A 26,572-nucleotide genomic window follows, 5' to 3' on the forward strand; every position below is an offset into this window, starting at 1 on the left:
CAATATGTGTACAGAATGTGTGACATACATTACAATATGGGATGTGTAAATTGTATCCAAGATTGTACATTTATATACCGTATTTTTCGGACTATAAGCCGCTACTTTTTTCCTACGCTTTAAACCCCGCAGCTTAAACAACGAAGCGGCTATTTTATGAATTTTTCCTGGGTTTTTCCCGGTTTCATATATTTCCCATTCAGTTAATTTCCATAAATAAGCTGTGAATATTTTGGTTTATACTGATTTAGACACTCAGTCACATAAGGCAAATTACAGTGTTATGAAAGTGAACCTTGCACTCACTGACTTAAAAACGTGTCTAATGAATTATATATACACACTATTCATTGTATATTGTTGATTATCCTCATATCTGTATATCATCTGTGTATACATAGTGTATAAACTTTCCGTAATTTCACCCTAAAAATTGCTGTACTATGCTGCTGTGCTAATCGATGCTTGAAATTTTTAGTGATGCTTGGGTTAACTGAAAAAAAACAGGGCTATTAATAGGTCATCCAATCAGAATTCAGCAGGTATTCGTGACTAGCCTTAAGTTATATGTACAGTAGGTACAGTATGTTGATCTCTCGTCTCTTTAATGGACACTGGGTGAAATATTTTCAGACAGTGTTCAGATCCCACTTTAAAAAAAGCCTATGACAGGGTGCCAAGATAAGAGTTGTGGTATTGTATTAGGAATCAGGTGTGTCAGATAAGTATGTGAGGGTAGTGCAGGACATGTATGAGGACAGTGTGACAGCAGTAAAGTGTGCAGTAGGAACAACAGACTGGTTTAAGGTGGAGTTTGGACTGCATCAAGAATCAGCTCTGAGCCCTTTCCTGTTTGCAGTGGTGATGGACAGGTTGATGGACAAGGTCAGACAGAAGTCTCCATGGACTATGATGTTTGTGAATGATATTGTGATTTGTGGTGAGAGTAGGGAGCAGGTTGAGAAGAGCCTGGAGAGGTAAAGGTATGCGCTGGAGAGTAGAGGAATAAAAGTCAGTAGGAGTAAGACACGAGTACATGTGTGTGAATGAGAGGGAGGGCAGTGAAGAAGGTCAATGAGTTCCTGGGGTCAACAGTGCAACGTAGAGTGTGTTAGAGAAGTGAAGAAAAGAGTGCAGGCAGGGTGGAGTGGGTGGAGAAGAGTGTCAGGAGTGATTTGTTGATAGAAGTTTATCTGCGAGAGTAAAATAAAAAGTTTATAGGACTGTGGTGAGACCTGCAATGTTGTATGGATTAGAGACAGTGGCATCAAGTAAAAAACAGGAGGTGAAGCTGGAGGTAGCAGAGCTGAAGATGTTAAGGTTTTATTGGGAGTGACGAGGATGGACAGGATTAGAAATTAGTTTATTAGAGGGACAGCGCATGTAGGAAGTTGGTTTGGACATGTGCAGAGGATGGTCATGGGGTATATTAGTGGAAGAATGCTAAAGATGGAGCCACCAGGAAAGAAGAAAAGAGGAAGGCAAAATTAGGAGGTTTATGGATGTTGAAGAGTTTTAAAAGAGGCAGATGTAGAGGACAGAGTAGTATAGAGAAGGATAATCCACTGTGGCAAACCCTTATGGAAGCAGCCGAAAGAAGAAGAAGTTCGGACCCCACAGATCATCCTCAAATGTGTATGTGTATATTTTGTATATGTGACTATTAAATACGTCCTAATCATTTTTGCACAGAGCAAAAACAAACTGTTCAAACCGCTTAAGCCCAATTTTAGCACTTCATGTTTACTAAAGTTCACCTGATATTTTGTTATTAGATAAATTAGATCAATCAGATTATAAATAAGACTATAATTTATTGTGAATCACTTGGACACACTGCAGCAAACATCTCTAAAATAATTTCACCCCAAATTGCTTTATTTCACATTTATAAGCTTTAAATGCTTTTCTAAAGCTTGGAAACAAGAACAAGCCATGCTCTTACACAAAGCATAATGAAAAATGGGTCAAATTTTCCAAAGAGACAAGCTTCTCTTTGTGCTGCTAAATACATTTGCCCCTTGTCCAATTTGCACGTTCGGAATTCCAGTGAGGCATTCTTGTGAATTTTCAATCGAATTAACGCCAAGATGAGGTCTGATATCACTAAATGTCATATACAATACAAGCAAGTCAATTGTACAACTATTTTGGGACAATCTGTTGTGATCAGGGCAAAATGTTCAGCCACTATGAAGAATAATCTAATATTAAAGTGTTTTTAGTGATGATATGCTTACTACAAAACATATCATAAATGTTATGTGATTTGCTACTACTTGATAATACACTTTACAGACATAATATTGGAACAACTGACTTTTTTAGCCATGTGTGGATCTTCTCCAAACTGTTACCACACAATTTTATAGGAGGTCTGTGAAAGTGGTGGCATTTTCTTGCAACTTAAACCAGGAAACCCAAACTTGTTCCTGCATGAAACGCACAAAGCTCCTCCCTTGAGCACAAAGCTCCATAAAGATTTGCTTTACATGGGCTGGATTGGAAGATCTTGAGTGACCTGCTATAGAACTCTGACCTCAACCCTACTGAACATCTTTTGGAATGAATTGGAACACTGACAGTACCCCAGACTTTGCTAATGCTTTTGTGGTTTAATGAGCACAAATCTCCACAAGCACACTCTAAAATCTAGTGGAAAATCTTCACAGAAAAGTGGAGGTTATTATAACAGCAAATGGGACTAAATGTGGAAAGGGATGTTCAAAAAGTACATACAAATCTTATGGTCAGGTGTCCACAATCTTCTGTCCATATTGTGTAGATTAGGACATGGTATACCAATCTGAATGTTCCCATACAAGTATTAAAAACTGGTACAAAAGCAGTTTACTACATCTGATATTATCCCATAATACTCTTCTAATACTATTCTTATACTAATATATCATGGTGGTCGTTGTAATATTGGGTGGAAAAAAATTCATTATCAACCATCTAATATTCTGTTGTCCTCTAATATCTCTTCTTCCGCTTAACCGCAGATCTGACTTCAGTTTCAACTTCTCAAGTAGGCATCTTCCCAAAGCCAACCGCAAAACCGATATCTGATCAAGTAGCTGAGAAATGATTTCCTCTTTCTCACATTTCTCCCACAGGGCTTTGCATGACCCTGCTAATGAATTCTGGGTAAAAGGTTATACATATCCATTACTCCCTCCATTCCTATGCAAGAAAATCTCACAGCCATCATTTTCCATGGAATTTACACAATCATATTTCCATGAAGATTTGCAGTCAGGATGAATGTGGGAGGTTTGAGGCAGGTGGCCATCTTTTAATTGGAAATAGTGTGCAAGTGAGATGGGGACTGTTGTACTGTTACACTGATACAGAATTGTTGTTCACTACTCCTTAGAGGTGATTAAAATTAGGCAGATATTCTAATATCATAATGAATTTTGAGGTGATACATTTGTAACTCAGCCACTAATGCAAAACTTAAACATAACACACATTCATTTTATGCACAAAACTAGTGATTTTGTTTTTTTGCTCTAGTCTGAAGACCTATTACATGTTGATGTGGCAGACAAAACATCAAATATTTCAAAGAATATGGAGAAAAAAGAACACTGCAATCAGCCAAGTAAGATCCAAGTAAAAACTCAACCACTATTGCCAATCTATGTTAATTTCACATATACAGTAAACATCAACACATTCTTAAATGGTTAAGTTGTTTGTTCATTTTCTAGAAACAGTCTGACCACAAGTTAAACATGAAAAAAACATGTTACTTAAAGTATTTAATCATTCTCATTGTGAAGCTTTCAATAAGAATCTATTTCAAATTGAAACATCTACGTACCTACCTACCTACCGACCTACCTAGCTAGCTAGCTAGCTAGCTAACTTTCAACCACATAAAAGACAACTTTGCCCTTTCCTTTTTTTTGGTTAACTTGCTTTTTACTGTCTTCTTGTCTTATTCAATGTTAAGAAATATACAAGATTGTTCATATCTGTTGTAACATAAGTGATAGCTAAAATAGTACTTGTTGCACAGATGGGAAAAAAAGAAAAGCTGCTACTGGTTCATGTTGCCTGAGGTAAGAAGCAAAAATCACCAATAAATGCTAATCTATTCCAACGTACCAAAGACCAAATATGACTCATCTGGAAACTTTGAAAAAATTAATCTGTAAGGATTACAACGATTCAATTTTTTCTTTGAAAACTGGTCTGACACAAAGTGTGAAAAAACTGCCAGAGAAAAAAATACAAAGATCTACCAGTGATCACTTTTTGTAACATCTTATTGCCAGCAACTGTGTCATGATAAAAGTGTTGGGTATTTTTATCAACAGAATTTTTGAAAGAAAAGGATTAACAAATTGCCCCTCTATGAAGAGAGTTACAGAGGAATTCACTAAACACAAGCAACTACTGTTCTATTTTCTTGTTTTATTGTGAATAAAGAATCACGAGATTTTTTTCTGGGTTGTAGAGCAACAACTTAGTTTTCTTCTCATCATGACATCAGGAAAAAGATAAATAGCAAATAAAATCAGAGCTAGAAAAGAACACAGAGCGACCGAGACGAAAGGATACGCAATATATTCAAGTTCATTATCATTCGAGTCCTGAATATTTTCTTTAATGACACAATGAATCATGCTCTCATTAGCGTAGAGAAGGTTCATGGTATCCAGAGTGAGACACAGCGGCTCAACAGTAATGTAATAGAGGCATTTGCGGCTACGCCTGGCTGACCTCCACCATTAGATAAACAGTTTTAAACCAAGTTGAGGCTGTACAACTAAAGACTGGAAGAGCATGCAAACAACCTTATCAGACATGACACACTATGTACACAGGAACTGTAGGCAACAGTTTTCACTTGTAGATATTCACTATGTATTTATATATATTTAATTATACTACATAGTTGATGTATAATGATACACACTGGACATGATTCAATGCTATGTTTGATTCTTATATAACTATAGCAAGATTTGTTAAAAAACTAATTATGACTAACAATTCAAAACAACGTGTATAAAATTAATCAACACTTGTTACTAACAGAGGTTTAATATTGTTAAAACTGTAAAAAAGGTAAATAAATAAGGTACCTCACCTTGGGGCAAGTAATCAATGAAAGTACTTATCGTCTGTGGTAAATGCAGAGCTACAAAGTATGCTAAAATTGCCACTTTTTTATTTTCTGGTGTTGTTTAAAAGCTACTGAGGTGCCATTATAACATGACTGTGTAATCATATGTATTGCATCTGTACTGCATGTTGGTCGCTGCAATCCAAAGTTATCAGGCTTCAGTGCAGTGCTTACAGGCTCTCCACAAGAATCAGATCATGTTACGAGCACACGAGAAGAGTTCTGCCGCTTTGAACTTCTGATGTTCAAACAGTGAAGCAGGATTATATAAATAATTAATAGGATGCCGATCACATTTACTGTTTTTGCATTGTGATGTATCCTACAAAATATCATTGCACCCCTACAATTATGTGTTTTTTAGCATCAGCTAATTTTACTATTAACACAATATAATCATTTTGTCATATGTACCGTATTTTTCGGACTATAAGCCGCTACTTTTTTCCCACATTTTGAACCCCGTGGCTTAAACAACGAAGCGGCTTATTTATGAATTTTCCTGGGTTTTTTCCCGGTTTCACAAACTTCAAGCCAAAAAACTGAGCCTCATAACATTAGACCAATGAAATTTCCAAACGGAAACGAAAAAAACGCACCTCACCTGTGTTCTGAGCTGCACGGCATCAGGAGAAAAAAGGTTTTTTTAAACGCAAGACGATGCCAAAAGAAAACTCCCTAGAGAAATAGTTGTGAAAGGAAGGAGGAAGACAGTGAACAATGACTTTCTTGGTAGGCTACTGTTTAGATACAAGCCGTTGTAACGCGTTGAGTCATGGGAGAGCTCACTAACTCCAGTTGCAACAGAAATCATATAAGCACAGACAGGTTTCCAAAACTCGTGCTTTTTTATTTTTCTTGGCAACAGAGTTACGGGTTAGTCAAAGAAACTTAAATAAGCATCAGGAAATAATAAGGACATATTCCTCGGTCTTGCACACATGCAGTAATACCGGACAAATGCGGAGGCAGACTATTCCCAAAATACCGCTCTGCTCTTAAAGGACAACATATTTCACCCGTGTAACACTGTTGTTAAAGCCTGTGTAAAGTTCATTAGTTTCAATGTAGACAGGTGCGGCTTATTTATGTTTAAAATAAAAATCTTTGTCAAATTTAGTGTCTGGAAGTCTGGAAATTACGGTATTTCTGTTGCATAAGATGAATTTGAATGATGAAAAATAAAAACAACTATAGAAACATGTCATAATGTGGTAACTGTAAGGTTCAATTAATGCATTATTGCATGAAACTCAGAATGCCATACTTAGATAGGAGTAAATGTTCTCCTTTAAATCCTTCTATAGCCATGACTGGATGATACCTAAGATTTTAAAACTGTTCTGATAAATAAATAAAATCCACTTCAGAAGCAAAACAGTATGGTTTATCATTGACAAGTCCTACTGAAGACACTAGTAGCAAATCCATACTGTGTCCTGCAGTGGTGAACTTTGATACATCTTATCTCACTATCTGGTTCAGGATGACTTACAACTCAAGATATGCTTCATTCCTCTCCAAAGCCTAACACAGCTTAAACACTCATGCAATACTAGACTGTTAGTATGCTAATATTATTTCACTTTTTTTTAAAAAGCTTCCACAAGACACAGATATAGGAAGACCGATATATTGTGCATCAGGGAATTCACAATGATTAACACGATTGGTGAAACTGAACATCTGCTGATGCAAGGGGCTTTCCATTGACACTGATGGAGTGATAGGTGCAAAAAGGCAAACCTGATCCCACCTCAACGTTCTTCAATTTCTTCAATGAGAAGGAACCAGAGGTTCTGGTCTGTAATGTTTAGGTGAAAAAGGTTAAGGTGTGATTGGCAAAACCTCTGCATTAACATTTTTTACATTAAAACATTTCAAAATTAAATGAAACGACTGAAGTATTCATATGTTTGCATCATGTATTTCTTAAACAAAATTCAATCATTTAAAATCTGCCCTAACTTTGCTATTAATCACTTGCACCAAAGCAGATTCTTCAGTTTTGATTCATTTGTAATTTAATTATTTTGTTGCGGGGTTATGAGCTCCAACACTCCATTTTCCTACATCTGTCCTGCACTTGTTTCTGATCTTTTAAATGGAAACTTGGTCTTGCAACACTTCAGTACAGGTGTGTTTTGCTTTTCTAATCATCGTGGATTATTTCATGTTTACAAAAAGTAAATGCAATGGATTATTAAAGTATAGTATCATTGCTGAACAGATAAAAACACAGTCCCTTGTTAAACAAGCAGAGGACACAAGACCCACGGTTCTCAACGTACTGTAAGTCTGTTCCCACAAGATCTTGAAGCATAGCCATGGGACACCAGGATTTTCTAACTTCGTTGTAATAGTAGAAACTACAAGCCACGATTTAGTTTATATTCAGTTTATTTCTAAATAAGTGGCATCTAAGGACAATTTTATGGTAAAATTGGATCAATGGACAAACATTTCAGAAACTATTAATCTATATTAGACATTATATAGTACTGATTAGTCGTATTATAGTATACATTTTGAATACTGTCCCTAATTGTAAAAATAATGCATATTGAGTAAAGTTAGAAAGGTCCCTGATCATGAAATATATAATCAAAACACAGCTTAAGTTGCCATTTCCCAAGAAAAATAGAATAGAATTTTCTTTCCAACCAGGCTCGGCATCTCTTTATTGTTTATCCAATTTTTCTATTTTGCATGAAGTTATTATAAAGTGGTGTTAAGTTATTAGGTGTAATTAAGTCTCACTAAATTGAGTACTGCAAATTAAATATTGACCCTTACTGCAGAAAATCTCCATCTACAAAGAAGCTCATGAACAGGAAGCTGAGAGAATCAAAGGAAGGAAAGAGAGCCTGTTTCCACACACACTAGCCCCTTTACATACCAGGATATGGGCCAGGTTATATATGGTGCTGTTTGGGAGATGATTAGGGGAATTTCTTGTTATATCTGCATTGTTCTTCAGAGCTGGTGCATATTATGATCACTGTTTATTATTTTTTTAAGCATACCCAAAGGAAACACCAGAGGATATACCGTATGTGCACGAACACCTCCGGATCCAGTTATTCTTTTTCTAGGATTTACTTTTGGACTGTTAATCCACCACACCTTCCTTAATGGAGTCAGTGCATTTGGCAGTTTGTAACCCAGATTATAATATAAGAGCAAAAATGTCTAACAACATTATCATGAATCTTAACATTGGGATTTTTGTTATGTGGCACGCATTCAAACCAAATCAGTCTGTTGCTGTGGTGTAACAACTGATAATGTAGAACATTTCTCTTCCCATTACAACCAGCACCAGCCCAAAATAATTACCATAGACTGCCTGCCAGGACCAGCAAGATACAGACAAGTCAAAACCAATCACTTATGGAAGCCAAGATCCTGTACTTTAGCTGCCTTTGCCAAGTTCTCATTCTGATTAATAGTTGCAGCATTTCTTCACCTTCAGGTCTTCTATTTCATGTTGCTTCAGGCTTGGATTGCTGAAGGTAAGCACAGCTTTGAACAAACCCTAAACAAACGTCACGGTCCATGGCAACAGTGTGCAAAAAGACAGACTTCACTGTCAATTTGTATTTCATGCCATGCAAATAAAAGCAAGTATTAAACTGGCCTAATTCAATAATTCTTGGTTATAAACTGCTCTTTCCCTTTATGTTCTTTTCCATCTGTGAAATGTGAATTGTTTTAAATAACCACACTGCACATTTAACTTTATGCAACATAGCCACTGCAATTTGTTCATAAATAATGTTATTTCGAATGCACTGGTTATGTAACATAGCTCCTACAATGGTTTATATTCAATAATTTAATTGACAATTCTGTCCAAAGATAAGTCTTTTACATGAGTAAGAGTATGATCCAAACAGCAGAACAGTTTGCCCAAGCGTCTTTACAAGTGGAAGTCTTTGGCCATTTAAAAAACGCAACTCTTTGTATCTATGTTCACTCTTTCACACATTTAATGATAATGCAAATGTTTCTAGTACTTGTTTGTTAACATTGGAGAAGATTCCTGAAGTGCCATTCCCCAAAGATCAACAACAAAAAATGCAATCATGTAAAAAAAAGTTAAATATACTTTTTTTTCCATTTTTTCATTTGATCGGAAATGCTGAGAAAAAAAACATCAAGGAAATATTTGCTTAATTACAAAAAACAGTGTGAAGGTTATGCTTGAGGTTCAACAGTTTTTGTAGGTTTTCCGGATTGGTTTGTATCATATATGTTACATTTTATAAACATTTATTATATATATTGCCTTTCAGAGATCTCAGTACTGACATAACAGTGACATTTTTTATACTTTGGTTGATAGGTTGCATGAAGCATTACAGGTATAATGAAGGAGTGCTGTATCGGAAAGTCAGGAGTTCAAGCCCATCTGCAAGTTGCTACACTTGGGCACATTGAGCAAGGCCCTTAACCCTTTATTCCCCATCGGCTACTGTAACATGGCTGACGCTGCACTCTGACCCCAGATTCCCACATCGCTGGGATATGGGATATAAGACGAAATAACAATTTTCCTGTAGAATCAATAAAGTATTCAGATATTCAACAGCACAAACTCACAATCTGTTACTGATCAGGTACTTAAATCCAACAATGGCACCAATACTAGGCCTACACTTTTTTCACACATTTTGTATTCATTGCTTGTGGTATGCTCAAGTCTGTAAAAAACATCTGATGTTTTATAGTAATAGTCATTTTCTCTTTTTTTTTAAACCTCTTTCTCGCTCTTGATTTATTTAGTCGAGTCTAAATGAAAAGAGCAATGCCTCGGAGCAGTCAGTGTTCAGCTCTCTCTCGCTTTGTATTCTGGGTAGCTCTGAAGGAGGAAAATCAAAGAGAGGTATTGGGTGACAGGGTGCCCAAGCTTTGTGTGTGTGTGTGTGTGTGTGTGTGTGTGTGTGTGTGTGTGTGTGTGTGTGTGTGTGTAGCAATTGATTGAGAGCTTTAATGGCTTTGTTAAAGAGTCACATACACACAAGAACTGTTTGTGCATGTTAAAATTATGTCTTTACACTGACTCACAGTCACAGAAATATGCTAGCTTACACACACACTAGCCATGACAGGATAAAGTATGCTACACCCCACTTTCACACCTACCCCCCTTTCAACACACGCCCAACGCTGCCCTGCCTTGGCCTGCAGGTATGTGAATCTCTCTCTCTCTCTCTCTCAAAAACACACCAATACACACATACATACACACATACCTGTAGGGTACACATTTGGCACTGAAAGGCATTTTCTTGTGTTGAAACAAGGCAAGCCCATGTGCTGTCATCGAGGATATGAGTCAAGATAAACCATTCACAAGCAAACAAACTCTCTCTTTCTCTCTCTCTCTCTCTCTCTCTCTCTCTCCATAGTTTTCAGAGGTGCTGGTGGAGCCTTTTCCTGGCCCTTGTAAAAGCTTTGTACCATACTGACTTTCAAGTGTAGCCATAGTGATAAGAAATGTTTATACAAACAAGTGACAAACCATGTGCATATACCTGCAAGGTCAGAACGTCTCCCACATGCAGTAATGTACTCAAGTCTGTCACTTAACATTTTTAGACATTTTGGTCTTGCACACATTTCATACCGACTGCATTTGTATAATTCAAGTTGTCTAAATTAGGTATGATAGCAATACAGCAACAAAAACAAATAAATGTCTCCATCAGATTTAGAAGAATTTGTCTTCTAAGGTTGTAATACTATTGCTAATGCTATATATTAAGATTTAAATAAACAAATTTAATCCACTATCTTAAATTATGTAGAATGAGTGTGAGCCATTGACCTTGTGATTGACATGATTCAATCAGGTTATTAGAGAGCAAGTGGTATGATGCATGGGGTCTGGCATTTGTCAAAATCCCTACTTGATACCCTACTTATAATCACATTTGGGTGATATCACCCAAATGAGGATGGGTTTTCCTTTTGATTCTGGTTCCTCTCAAGGTTTCTTACTCATAACATCTAAGAGAGTTTTTCCTTGCCACAGTTGCCATGGCTGCTCATCAGGGATAAATATGTTGTGAAAAGCGCAATAGAAATAAACTTGACTTGACTTGATTAGTTTCCATTTAAGTAATCTCTCCGCACTACAGTAAATACCAGTGACTGTCACTTGCTAGAATAAATGCAATGGGTATTATTATGGACCTTCCTTCTCAGTGCCTTAGTGGTTTATTTTGTGACACAAAAGTAGCAGGTTGTGACTGTTGTACCCTCTAAATTTGCATGTTTTGAGAATTCTTGCATGTTCTTTATTAATGCTTCCTACAGACTGGATGATTTTAGCAATCATATGTTGTCATTACAAATCACACAACATGGATCGAATAAACTTGGTTATGAAATCTATGTAAACTGTACGATAATGACACCTATTGAATCGTAGCCTATGACAAAAGTTATGTTGCTTTTTTTGGCTGGTCAGGAGGTGTAAATTGCAGAATTTCTGAACTTTTTTTGCAAAAGACAATTGGCGTCTACAAATCTCCCACACAGTACAATGTAAGACCACTGTTTAAGAGCCAAAACCAAAGAAATCGCCATGTTTTTCTAAGATATCTTTCATCTGTGACATCCCAGAATTGTACAATGTATCCCTGACTAGCATTTTATTGTCTAGTCAGTAGATGTACATTGCAGAATTTCTAACACTGTCAGAAATTGTCAGAAAGATCATGACAACTGCAATGGTTGAACCTCTCACACAGTACAATGAAAAATTTTGAAACCACAACCAAACCAATAACCAAGATATTTTCACTGGGACATCTTTCGTCCAGCACAGAGCCAGCTGATGACTACACACTGTGCATGGTGTAAATGGTGTGTTATTGTGGTACTGGACATTCGGTCGCTCCCACAATCTTTTTCCCACCCTCTCTTTCACACTTTCGCTTGGTGGTTTACACAATTAGGTTACACAATCTCTCAACCACCTTCTCTCTAGAAAAAAAACAGCAGTTGGGCTATGTGTGTGTCTCTCTCTCTCTCTCTCTCTCTCTCTCTCCCTCTCCCTCTCTCTCTCTATGTCGCCAAGTCTCTCTCTCTCTCTCTTATCCTGCCATCCGTATGGTCAGGAACGTGGGCAGTTGAGGAGAATTTGGGGAATGAATCATAACCTGACTCATACAAACTACCTCAAATATGCAGTCAGTAAAACTACCGTTTCTCCACAGATAAGTAATAATTAAAACAATTGAGATACTATTTCTGTTCATTCTTTTGCCCTTAGGGATTTATAGCATTTTAATTATTGTGTTATTTGTGCATGAAAAACCCCAGTTGGATTTGTCTCAAGTGAGTACATTTTACAGTTGATTTTTGCAATAACGGCTAAAACATACTAATGAGTAGTACAGGTTCAGGTATGCATATTAACAAGCTATTAATATTAAAAAGGCATCCTAATTGCCACTTTGAGATTTCAATAATCACATGCCAATATGAAAAAATAATACAGTGAAAAATAGTATATATAACAACCTACATTTTTGGGAAGTGTTTCAGAATATTTTCAAATATGTTTTTATTACCTCAAAATACCCTCCTCACTTATAGATTAATAGATGGACCAACGTTTACCAGTGCATTGAAAAGACTAATAATGGCTTAGTTGTTGAGGACTTTGAATGGTTACAGACCACACCAAGCTGCCACTCCTGGGCCCTTGAAAAAAGGCCCCTAACCCTAAAGCTGCTTAGGTGTATGACTGAGATAAATGTAAGTCGCACTGAATGCTGTCTGCCAAATGCAATAAATGTAAGTGTAATAAAACTCAAGTAAGATAGTAATAAGAATCTGAAATATTCAATAATATAATATCAATTTTTTTTTAAAAGTTAAAAGTAAGAAATCAGTTGCTTATGGTCATTTAGTTTATATATATATATATATATATATATATATATATATATATATATATATATATTTTATTTTTTTTTTTTTAATATTGATTTTTTTTTATATATTGTTTTTAAAAAAATTTCTGCATCTGCACGCATCCTGCCAGGTGACTCCAAAAAAAAACAGAAAAACAACTCCAAACGCAAAACCAAGCACCTGTTTGCATCCCACATAATAAACACGTTATCAGAAACATGGCCTTACATTTTTTTATCAGTCGGTTTGAGTTGTCTGTGCAGAGCGAGGGAGAACCCAAACAAGCTGTTCTTCTCCCCTTTTTTCCTGATCACATTTTCCGTGTCCAGGTTGAAGGCGGAAATTAAGCCGCATTCCAATAAACAGATGAGACACAAGGTAAGGGTCCGGTAACGCGTCATGTCCATGCACAGAAAGTCTCAGCAGTGTCTTCAAGATCCGCTCCTCTCTTTCTCCGCCTGTGGAGCGCTTGTGCCTGGTTCTCCAAAAGCCCTGCTGTTTCAGACCATTCACTCAAATCTATAACAGAAGGGTTTTTTAGTGTTATGGTGTGGGAAGGATCGTGGTGACGAGCTCTCCCTCCCCTTTTCTGCCCCCCCTTCATCCCTCGGTCCCTCCCTCTCTCTCTCTCTCTCTCTCTCTCTCTCTCTTTATTCCTAGCGCCATTTCTGAGGGACTCCACCCAAAAGTACCAAAAGCCACGCACCCTTTTTTACCTGCGAGAACTTCCGGTTGCACCAAAAGCAACCTCAGGTGGTAACTAGAAACTTTGTTATATGTTTGGTTTCCTTTGAAGCTAAACTACCTAAAAAGAAGTATAGGTGAGAATCCAGATCTCCCAGGAACGAGTTTAAACGCTTCATATTAAAATGTAATAATAGAGTAGGTGTGTACACACCCTTTCTGTGTTCTTGTTACTTTTTCTAGGTTTTTTGCCAGATGTTAGAAGACCATCTGTGTAACTTACAAATCAAGGAGTAAGTGTTCCAGCGATACCAAAAACATGTGAAATCTTAGCCCTAATTTTTTTAGTTACTCAATTATTTTCCGTAAACCAATTTATCCCTGTCAGAGTTGTGATAGATCCAGAGCCAATTCCAGAAACTTCTGTATGAGTCAGGAATAAACCCTGAATGTAATGCGAGTTCATCCTAGCACATTATGCACATATACACCAAGCACCTAGGACCAGTTTAGAGTAGTGAATCCACTGTTTTTGGAGGTGGGAGAACCGAAATAAAAAGAAAATTCCATACACATTAACATTGATCAGCATCAAACTTTGGATCATGGAGATGTGAGGTGACAATACTATCAGCTGCACAATATTTCTGCCTTGTTGTTCACAGTTTTAACCATGGCGTTCTGCAACACGTAAGATGTTGAGGTTTTCGTTGGGAGTGACGACGATGGACAGGATTAGAAATGAGTTTATTAGAGGGACAGCACATGTAGGACGTTTTGGAGACAAGGTGAGGGAGGCGAGATTGAGATGGTTTGGACATGTGCAGAGGAGGGACATGGGGTATATTGGTAGGAGAATGCTGAGGATGGAGCTGCCAGGAAGAAGGAAAAGAGGAAGACCAAGAAGACGGTTTATGGATGTGGTGAAGGAAGACATGCAGGTAGTTGGGGTGAAAGAGGTAGATGCAGAGGACGGGAGGGTGTGGAGACAGATGATCCGCTGTGGCGACCCCTAATGGGAGAAGCCGAAAGAAGAAGAAGATACTGCAACACGTACTCCTCTCTGAATTGAAAAATAAAATACAAGACTGCCAGCGCATCCAAAACAATTAATCATGTAAATGTGATTGATGGAATTACTAAACTACTGAAGTGATAACTTTATTAGTGTAAAGAATAAATATCTTTCAGCCAGTAATTCTTGTCCCTTTTTTCTTTTCAAGAGTTGGCATAGACATGAGTCACTTTTAAAAGGAACATCAGAATATTCCAATAGTTTTTTTTTTTTTACAATACTTGTTCTCAGTGAATGCAAAAAAATAAATGTATTGGACCTGCAGGTGTGTTATTGTAAACAGCTATCTAATACAATCTTAACTGATTTTGTTTAATCATAAGTCAATCAGAACCAAACAGATGCAAGGTACACCTGTGCTGGTTGATGCTGTTTCATATATCCAATATGAACGTTAAGGGAAACCAGCTAACTGATCAGTTAAACAAATGACATCTCTACATGATATTCTGACTAAAGACAATGCACAGCCTGGCAGGAAATTCTAATGGAAACAGGACATCACAGCTGGTAGCATATTGTTAACAAGAGTCCACACGTGACTTTGAAGTGGGACAAAACGGCAAACGAGCGTATGCTAAGCACTTAAAGGGCCCTGCAATGGATATAAACTCTCAACTTTATGCCCTGGAAGCATTATGTTTAGTGTAACAGTACAGCTCAATTTAATAAAAAATCAGAGGTTCAAAACATTCAAAACAGTCATTTATTGCTTTAGTTTGCACAAATGGGGAATTATAGAGCTAGGTCTTTATTTACAAATGTACAGTGCAAAGTAGGAATATCTACAGAGGTGCATGGCATTGTGCATGGCATTTCTCAACCTATAATATTTAAGTATAGAGGCAGTATATAATGGTATATATTGTGGTATAATTATATACATGGGTAATAACATAGTTATAATATTATATAAGTATAGAAAGAACATTGTATATAGAAACTCATTAAACATTAACTACAGTGTCCAATACATGTCTTGTCTGATGGATATTTAAATATGTAGTATTTACAGCTTACAGCAAATACACAGCTTCTTTCATGGAAATCCTTCTGGTAAAATATCATATATATATATATATATATATATATATATATATATATATATATATATATATATATATATATATATATATATATATATTGGATGTGTTTAATTTTAATTACAATGTACTCGGACCTACATATCAAAGTATGCATAGAAGAAGTCCATTATATAAAACATTAGCTTATAATTGCTGCAAACGTACTCATTACATTTTAGGTATCTACTGTATGCTACTGCCTGACCTTACAGTTTTCACATTATATTCACCATACTGATTGGATATCGTATTACATTACTGAACATGTTTACCTGACCTTGTTCTAATTGCACAGTAATCCACATCTGGATTTGCACTCCTTTCAGTGTCTGTTACCTGCAAGATTTCCATCTTAGATAAAACCACAATTGCTCTTTTTAAATAAGGCTGTTTAAATGAGCTGAGTCCTGAAGCGAGGTCACTCTCTAGCTGACTAACCTCAATTATATTTGCAGATAAATATGGCAATTTCTTGAATAGATTTTCGTAATAATATTCAAATCAATGATCAGATTAATAAAAAGCTCTTTGCTCCTTGTGTACCTGCCCATTAGGGTTGTCAACTTTTTCATTAAAACCTCAGTAAAAATTACTTTCAGTCTGACAGCAAAATATCAGATTGGAGAAAAATAGATTTCACATGTCCAAGCCTGAAAACAACAAGGGGCAGTGAAACAATGTAAGCTTTGTGTCCACCTACAGCAATAAATCTGCCCTCCTTTTATCCCAGCCACCGAGGGTGAGTAAGATACAGAGTGAGAAAGAAAAAAGGAGAAAGATGCACAAAGAAAAAAAGAAGTAGACAATTGAATTATTCATTTGGGTTACAAGAACAAATACAAATCTGCACATGGAGGTTTCACAAGTCCATTTTGAAGAACATGAACAAAAAAATCCTTATAAGGAGGAACATTTTCTGTGCATAAAGTCTAAGGTAGTTCAGGCACATGACTTTGGTCAATGTAAGTCATTTTTTATTTATTTATGTAAAATCATCTGATCTTTTGCACTGCATGTAGGCATATGTTACAGTAATGTCAGTGATGCAGAGTAGAACATAAAGATTGTATGTAACATACCCCGAGAGTCAAAAGCCCAGAAGTTTATAGACTGTAACTGTTCACACTATTCGTTTCATAGACAAAATCAAAAGGTACAGAGTGGCAATAAAAGTGGAAAAATATTAAACATATGTCTCACCAGATGTTTTATTCACCCTATGTTTAAATGCAATTATGTTGCACTTGAAGGACAAAAAAAAACAGTTCAGGCTATAGACAAGATTTCAGTTATTATATTATCGTTATCAGTCTCTGCTCAGAAATGTAAACCTCTGCAAACTTCTAATAGCACTGGCTCACTAAAACTGGACAGTTTAAGAAAAAATCATCTCTACCTAAGTTTAACTATCTATTTTTGTTGAATCTGTGCCCAATGTAGCACTATTCTGTGTAAACTGTACAAGCTGTTCACAGGAGTTTGTTCAGCAGTTTCTAAAATGGTCAAACGGATTCATCATCCAAACGAAAATACGCCAAGTCAGCGGGATCACGATTTTCTTCATTCTGATTTTCAGTGCGAACAATAAGATCTTGACCTGCATTGTTTCAGTCATCACTCTGATGCAAGATGATTGGCTGACTGGATAATTGCACGAATTACAAAATTATATTATAAAGTTTAATTTATTAAAATTAGGTTTTAGAATAATGTTTTATTCTTTTTTCAGAAAGGATAATACATAAACTGAAATATGTACACGCGCACGTGGAGTGAGTCGTGATTGAATATTTGAATTAGCCTCCATGTGCACGCCCTCTGTACAGTACACTCGTCATCCGTCCACACGTCAAGTGTTCCGTCCTAGTGTTGAAATCCAATGCTGCAGGCTATGACTGTACAGCACACTCAGGCTGGGTGTGACCTCAATTAAAGCCAAACACTCCCTTATTGACATCTCTCTGTCTTTCTTTTTTTCCGTCCCTCATTCGCTTTTCTTCAGCTTTTTCTTCAGTCTCGAAATTGAGTCTTTTTTTTTCTTCTTCTTCTTCTACGTCCTCCTTCCCCTCTTTTTGATATTTTTTCCTCTCTCTTATTGACATCTCTCTGTTTCTATTTCCTCTGTTCCTGATTTTCTTACTTATATTTTGAACAAAGTATTTGACTTGAGTTTCTTTCTTCTTCTTCTTCTTCTTCTTCTTCTTCTTCCTCCCCTTTTGACATTCTTTCCTCTCTCTCATATTGACATCCTTTTGTCCTTCTTTTCCTACATTCCTCATTTGCATTCATCAGTTTATATTTTGAAAAGAGTTTCGAAATGTAATCTTCTCCTATTTCTTCTTCTTCTTCTTCTTCTTCTTCTTCTTCTTCTTCTTCTTCTTCTTCTTCTTCTTCACCCTCCTTTCCCTATTTTGAGATTTTTCCTCACCCTTATTGACATCTCCCTGTTTGATTTTCCACTGTTCCTGATGTTCTTACTTCATCTTATATTTTAAACAGAGTATTTAAATTGTGTCCTTCTTTTCCTTCTTCTTCTTCTTCTTCTTCCTCCTTCCCCCCTGCTTTGACATTCTTTCCTCTTACATATTGCCATCTATCTGTCCTTCTTTTCCTCCATTCCTCATTTGCTATCTTCATCTTATATTTTGAAAAGAGTCTCGGAAATTAAATCTCCTACATTTTGTTCTTATTCTTCTTTTTCTCTTTCTTCTTCGTTCTCCTTCCGTTTTTTTTTTTTAGATTTTTTTTCACCCTTATTGAGATCTCTCTGTTTGATTTTCCACTGTTCCTGATTTTCTTACTTCATCTTATATTTTGAACAGAGTATTTGAATTGTGTCTGTTTCTTCTTTTCTTCTTCTTCTTCTTCCTCCTTCCCCCCTTTTTTGACATTCTTTCCTCTTCCATATTGACATCTCTCTGTCCTTCTTTTCCTCCATTTCTAATTTGCTTTCTTCAGCTTATATTTTGAAAAGAGTCTCGGAATTAAGTCCCCTACTTCTTTTTCTTCGTTCTCTCCTCCCTTTCTCTCTGCCTCAAGCTTCCTCTTCCAAGCTGCTTTATCACAAATAATATAGAAATCTGAAGAACGAGCCTGGTTTTCTGATCAATATATTATAATCATGTAAAATGTAATTGGCCTGTAATTATGAGACCGTTCCAATGGTACAACAAATTAAAAAAAAGAATCATAACTCCAGTAAACCTACCGCCACTCCCAGACTACCGCAACCCCACCCCCCACCCTACACACACACCCACCCACACACACACACACACACACACATACATTCATACATACATTCATACATACACCTCCCCACCCATTGCCACACTTACAAACCTTAACACCGAACTAATACGACTCTGATTGCTGAGTGACAGGAGCAGTTGTATAATTAAACCTCTCAGCCAATCGTTTATGGAGTATTGACTGTATTGATCCTGAGACTGTATGTATAATTCATCAGGCCTGGGTGTCGAGCATCACCAAATAAACCAAACCAATACGATTTAACAAGCAGTTAAATTCAGTTTTATAGTGTGCAGCTGTTAAAGCTGTTTATCAGGAGTCAAGGAAGGTTATCTGTAAAGAGGCACTATAAAGGCTTTATTATAGTTTCATTTACAGCACATTCTCCTAATGTTCTAGTAAATTAAGCATTCTAGCATCATAGATGCCATGATTACACTGTCATCAGTGAGGTAGAGTTCTACATCCTGTTAGCTTTCAAAGAGTCTGAAATTAAGCACATTATTGCAGATTTTGCAGTTTATTATTTATATAGATGTCGCGGTAAACATGGATTATGGATAACGGACATATCAGGTAAGATCACATGGGTACATTTCTAAAATAGGAATTAAGAATAAACTAAAAATGAATATTGAATATACAGTACAGTTTGAACATAAACTAAAGTGGACAGAAAGCAGCCTTAAAAGCAGTTTTAACATCTTTATCTTTCTGTGGTAAGATTGACATTTGTATGTAATTCCCCAGTCCTAAGTGTGTATGGAAGCACATTATACCGTGTGTGAAAAAGAGAGTATTGATCTTTGTCTTGTTCTGCTCCCCTTATTGATCACTGACAATTGATCGACATTTCTCACGTGACTACTTAAGACTATTGGTTATCAAATGCCTCCCTACCCCCACCAACCCCCCAATCCCCACCACCCCTACACACACATATACACACACACACACACACACACACACACACACACACACACACACACACACACACACACACATAGACACTTCCCATCTGGGACACAGAAGGAACTATTCTCCCACAATATTTACAATATTTATTATATTATTTAGTTTTGCTGAAGCTTTCCTAACAGTGCCAAATAAGTGCCATAAAACTACATTATGAAGACTATTTATTTAAAGTAGCAAAAGGTCCGTTCTGCATGACCACCTCCACTGTAAATGCACATGTGCCCTTGTGTTAATAGTTCTTATATCCAGCTTTATGTCTGTGTTGCCCTACAATACGAACAGGAGAAAAAAAATTATCACATACCGATTTATAGCACATACCAACAATAATCCAAAGGGAGATGAAGCAGAGATAGTTTTACAAAGGTGTGGCAGTACCAGTTGTTAGTGCTGGCTTGATTCTTAAGATATTATAACTGAGTGTCTGGATGAGAGGGGTGTTACTGTGTGTCATACTAATCTTACCAACTCATAAAAATGCAGCAAAAATTGTTTGAGTCTGTTGGGTTTTTTGAGATTTGAGTCTTCATTCACAGGCAGTCTCTTCAGAAACCCAAATCCTGAAACATCAAAAAAAATAAATAAATAAATTCGAACCTCACCATACTTTCTATTCCTTTTAATAGCTTTGTTAGCTGCCGGGTGCTAGTTATCTCTCCAGCTACCAACCAGAGAGAGTAAATGCTAGTTTAAAAATATGTACAGTTGGCCAGTGTTGCTGTGATTGACAGGGGTGGAAGACTATAACTTCCCACTTAGACACTATGGCTAGTTACACTTTCTTGCCTTCTTGGCCACAGGTAGCCATGGAAATGGGATTTGAATTCATTTCATTTTTATGGCTCATATATCACAGGCACAGCGCAAGTCCATGTGAATGGTTTTATTCAATTCCACCATATATTTTTGTATGCTGAGCAAAAAGCACTGCTTTTTTCTCACTACGATGAATGATGGATATATTGCTTTGTGAGAAGATCTTCAGTTATCACGATATTGTATTTCTACCACATTACCCACCCCTTCATGGATCACCACATAAAGCTTTTACGTTTCATCAAATTTAATCCGACTTTGTAGTTACTAGAATTGAGTGTGTGTCTGTACATAAGTGTGTTTTGTACACTGTGTGTAAAGAGGCGTTTATCATAGTGTGTCCTTGTAAAAGATCCTAATAGGTCCTAAAGGTGGTAATAAAGCTCATGCGATGGCATAGTTTTAAGGGTTTTAAACTAAAAAAAACTTTCAGCAGTGCCCTCAGTGTAAGGGTGTGGCTGAAGGAGACAGAAAGAGAATGAGTGGGTAAGACGGAGACACTGAAGAGTTCAACCAACAGCAAGTCAAGTCATGACTGAACACACATACACAGAGACACACAAATGTACAGTGAGAAGGAGAAAACATACAGGGTCAGCTCCATGGCAACGAGAAACAATACTGTGGGAATACGTAGCCACATTCTTGGCAAAGCAGTAGACCATGCTCAAGATGGCCCACAGTAACTTTTGCCAGCAAGTGCAAAATGTTTTAGTGTTTTCTCAACCAGAACCATTTGTAAGTGGCAAAAAGGGCTGCATTTCTAAAGGAGAATACTGTAACACAGGATACTAAAGGGTGTGTGTACACTGTTAAATTCTGCCACAATTATAGGAAATAATAAAAGAAAATGGACAATGTAAGAACGCTTTGATGGAAAATGCCTTTTTGCGCAACGAAACACAAGAACACAAGCATTAGATTCTGCTACATTCTGCTAAGGATGCTTTGTTTTGTTACCTATAGGATTGCTTGATCGTTAATTGATTACTGGTTTTAAACTAATAATAATAAGAAATATTCATAATAATAATTATAACCATTGTTTATGCTGATATTAATAATAAGTCAATTAAGAATAATCTAAATACTTATTAATTGTCAAATGCAAAATTGTACATTATTGTGTGTGTGTGTGTGTGTGTGTGTGTGTGTGTGTGTGTGTGTGTGTGTGTGTGTGCAGGAGAGTGAGAGAAATAGACAGAACTATAATTACACCCATTACCTACATCTTTTTATTAACAGTTTATTTATAAATAGCATCAGACATTTTATAAGTCACAGGATTATAGTGTTATCTGGAAGCCTGGATATCTGCAGCACCATGGAGCTTTTCCAGCTGGAGGGATTTCATAAATAACCAACCCAAACAGGGTGTAACGACAAAATCTGCATTTTTCACATAGCCTCATGATAGCCATCCTTTTATGAGTATTCACATATGAAAGGAGTATCAGAATGGTGTCAGAATAAATCTGAATTTCTGCGGGGTAAATATTGACCCAGTTGGTGTGTGGGAAGTCAAATAATGAAAGTCCTGTTTTTTTTTCCTGCTGGATCACACACACGTGTCCCATCCTACTGTAGGTCCAAGGTTGTGTGAAAAGGATTGTTGGGGTTCAGCCTACTTTAGGACAGCTCTCCATCTGCCAAATGTCTTAACATAGAAACTCCCTTCAAGTCCCTGGCGTGTGTGCGTGTGTGACCCTCAGGTTTTATGCAGACTTCCTTAAAAAAGCTCCAGTTTATACAGAAGCCAAGACTCCAGGTGTTTGGGAGGCGATTGGCCAAGTAGCCACTGTTGTTAAAAATAAGGAGTTGAGGGGGGAAAAAAAGAGCAACCGCCCCTGACGTAGCATTAGTCATCTAGTCAAAGACATGCATCGAACTGAAACATGACACACACAGTGATGTGTCTGGGCAGCTGCACACTGCCACAAACGTCTGGTTTGCATTATATTTACAAAATGTGAAAATGATCACTGGGCTTATTACTATTACCCTTTTCACCACTGATGATTTATTGCTTTTGAGGCTGGGTTTGGTTTGTGGAGTCAATTGAATTTGCACCATTATATCCTAACTGATGAATGAGAATGTAATGGTACATTCAGTAGTGCAGATTTGTGTGTTTTAAAAAGAAGGTCCCAGGACTGCCATTGCCAGGCCACGCGTTTGACCTTTAACTTCTGAGCTATGTGCTTGGATCATAGTATTTTTGTCATTTAGTGGCCTAGCAATCATATTATTCAAAAAGAACAAAAGTACTTGTTTCTTCCATTTGTTCGGTTTTTCTTTAGAAAACAAAAATATGTGCGATGTTCTTAAAACTTGGACTGAATTGCTTTTTTAGCTAGTTTGTGTAGAAGGAAATGTTTAGTAAACTCATAATAAGGTCTTAGCAGGCGAGTTAATAGCCAGTGGGCTGTTACTGAGCAAATGAAACCGTAAAATATGGTTGTTCGGGGTTTGGGTTGTTTTTGGCATGTTGTTGTGGAGATTTTTTGCTCATTCAGCCACAAGGGTGTTAGTAAAGTCAGGTACTTATGTAAGTTGAGGAGGACTGGAGAGCAGTCAGTGTTCCAATTTATCCCAGAAGTGTTCAGTAGGGTTGAGGTCAAAGCTTTATAGCAGGTCATGATGGAACACGTTTGAGTTTCCTAGTTCAAAGGGAAAATTTAATGCTACCAAAATCCAAAGACATCCAATACAGGTGTGTGCCTCCAATTTTGTGGTAACAGTTTGGGAAAGAATCACATATGGCTGGAAAATGGCTGGTGTCCCAATACTTTTGGGCATATAGTGTATATCATGCTTTAAATGCAATCACTGTTTGAACAAGCATACAAGAGAACATCAGTTTAAGGCTGAGGAGTCACGCCTGTCTAACTTCGTTCTGATTAAACCCAGAGAAATCACACTTATTTGTTGTAATCCCTACAAATTCTTTATTGGATTAAGTCTGGGAGAAACATGGTGCGTGTGTGTGTGTGTGTGTGTGTGTGTGTGTGTGTGTCTGATTCGCTTGCTTAGTCTCTGGTATTTAAAGAGAAAGGGGCATCTAATAGTTCTTTATTGTGAAACCGGTTTTCCCTTCAGCAGACTACAACAATGATATTGCACACACACACACACACACACCCACACCCACTCACCCACACCCACACCCATACACACATTTGATACCCCTGAGGCCACACATACCAACATTCAGTTCAGCCTTGCCAGGGCATGTAAAAGCACATGAACATCTTATTTCTCATCACTTATTTTCTCAGGGTTCGTTTCATCTCTGATGCTCCAGTCTTATCTGACTGTGATCATTTTAGTCTAATCCTCTTTAATGGTGAAAAAAAATGTGATTTGAAATAATGTGCCCTCTAGGGTGCCTTGCCTGTGTGGTAGAGAAAACATGATTGTCCATACTTTTGTTCTCCTCACTGTGAGTAGAAGGTGCACTTTTAATTAATTTCTTCCCTTGCACCTATCCTTGCTTTCAGGACTTGAGGAACTTCTGTATACATGCGCTTCAAAAAAAGACAAGCCCTTTACACTTTTATGCAATTTATGTAAATCAGATCAAACGCCTCTCTGGTCTTGGCTTCACTTTTGGACTCAATTCTGGAATGCACATGGGACAGGACCAGGACCAGTATCTTCATTGTGTTTAGTGAGACTTGCAGCCCCTGTGTAAAATGTACACTCTCTGTGCAGCCTTGTGTCTCACACATGCTTTCAATCTTACACTTATTTTCGCATCCTCATAACGTTTACCGCTCAGCCACTGCTGCTTAAACTGCAATAAATGAGTTGTTTATGTGAAAATCATGGTGTATAAACTCAGGAAGCTCTCCACACACCCTGAAACACACACACAGACTTTTTTCTTTTAGCATTTCTATATCCAAACCACTGCGATGAATAATGTTTGTACAATATGCTGGAAACTCTCTCACTCTCCTGAACGTGGTTATGGTGTTGGAGTGATTTAGCATTCCGGATTACCTGTAATGGTGGTCATATGACCATGTGGCTCATTAATGGTAAGCAGGCCAACATCTGAGCCACTTAAGCTTGGGAAACTCTTTCTAGGAGCTTTCTTTTTTTTTGTTAGTTTGTTTGTTTGTGTTTGTACACTAGTTTTTAGTATAGTATTTGTTTCTGACTTCAAAAAAAAAGCAGTATGGGACATCGGAATTGTTAGAACAGACATAGTATAGCTAGCAGCAGGTTACGATAGGAAGCTTTTCCACTTTTCATCATCCCTCTGAATTTAGCAAGGCATTATGTATAATAAACAATTGTCTGATATAGAGAAGCTCCATTCATTGTCATTATTGAGAGAAATTTGTCAGTCTGTTGTCATTTCTGGCCCCTAATAGCGAACTAAAGTTGACATGTTACACGCTTTGCAGACTTTTCTCCTTTGTCAGACATAAATCCCTCCTCTTGGCCTGGGGGAACGTTTTTACACATTTCACAAGGTTCCTCACACTGTGAGTTGTTTAACCAGCTCCAGAGATTATGCTAACATTATCTAACACAATCCATTCAACAAGAACTTCAGTCAGTACTTGTTAGGAACCCGACACCAGCATATGGCAAAGAATTCACGTTCAAATGATTATTGTGCTAAAATCAATTGTTTCAAATGCTTTTCAACCATTATGAAAGGAGGAAGAGTACCAAAAATGAATGTTAATGTTTCAGCTGATGAGGGGACGACAGGCTAAGACATATAAACATGAACAGACCCAAGCAAGGATCATCATCAGTCGCTTTTAAGAAGTGAATATGTGCCTCCAGGCTGTGTGTTTATGACTTTGGAAATATAATTTGGTCTACACTGTATCATTCTCGGCATATCTCTGAACCTGAAGCTCAGTGGAGACATTTACCAACCATCCAACACATCCTGTTATTAGCCAATCATAGCCTCGGGCATGAGTTTTCCCATCCCCATGGTAACAAAATGTTCCAAATAAATTGGCTGGATGAACAAAATGTCACTACAAAATCCTACCTCGATTAATCCACCTCTTAATACCATCAATTATGACACCATCAATATTATAGAGAAACACATTGTAACAGAGCACTGCATCACAGACAGGTATCTCATGCGATAAAAATGCAATAACTAAAGCAAGAAACACAATTAACACAATTAACACAATTAACACAAGTCTTCTTTCACTGTGACCACAGTTGCACCACCCACATACATCATCTCTAGCAGAAGCATCAATATTAACCTCATAAAATTACAGAAAATACAGTCTACCACAGCTTTCTGTGCAATTATGTGCATTTTCCATGCATTACGGTTTTCCTGGGGATTTGACATTAAAGCAAATTGTGTTTTTGTACAAATTCTACAGGAAAGCAAGCACAAAGGTATAAATAGTTCTTGAAAAAGCTTAACAACTGTTTTGAACTGATTTAGCTAAGCCTTTCATTACGATGTCCAGCTTTTCTTGAAAGATCCATCCTGAAAATGGCTTTGTATGTATATCTGCGATGAAATTATTTTCTTCTCCTTTGTCAGCCATTGTGGAATGAAACAACGTCTATTAGGTCTACACGAATATATTTTAGCTTGTGCAC

At 37.1% G+C, this 26,572-nt stretch overlaps 1 protein-coding gene across 4 annotated transcripts in view; it reads right to left on the reverse strand.

Annotated features, from left to right (window-relative positions):
* The window catches only part of itga6b (integrin, alpha 6b), a 33,632-nt gene extending 19,996 nt beyond the window's left edge, over nucleotides 1-13,636 (reverse strand). For 2 of the 4 annotated variants that reach the window (XM_046837571.1, XM_046837570.1), the window contains exon 1: nucleotides 13,304-13,633. In XM_046837571.1, coding sequence (XP_046693527.1) covers nucleotides 13,304-13,482 — 179 coding nt within the window. In that variant the 5' untranslated portion in view covers nucleotides 13,483-13,633. Of the gene's footprint in view, nucleotides 1-13,303 lie in introns of all 4 variants that reach the window. The other 2 variants (XM_046837573.1, XM_046837572.1) reach the window with 2 other exon arrangements.
* Between the last annotated feature and the right edge of the window lie 12,936 nt (nucleotides 13,637-26,572).

The sequence above is a fragment of the Silurus meridionalis genome, chromosome 24 (assembly GCF_014805685.1).
Source record: "Silurus meridionalis isolate SWU-2019-XX chromosome 24, ASM1480568v1, whole genome shotgun sequence".
NCBI classification, from domain to species: domain Eukaryota; kingdom Metazoa; phylum Chordata; class Actinopteri; order Siluriformes; family Siluridae; genus Silurus; species Silurus meridionalis.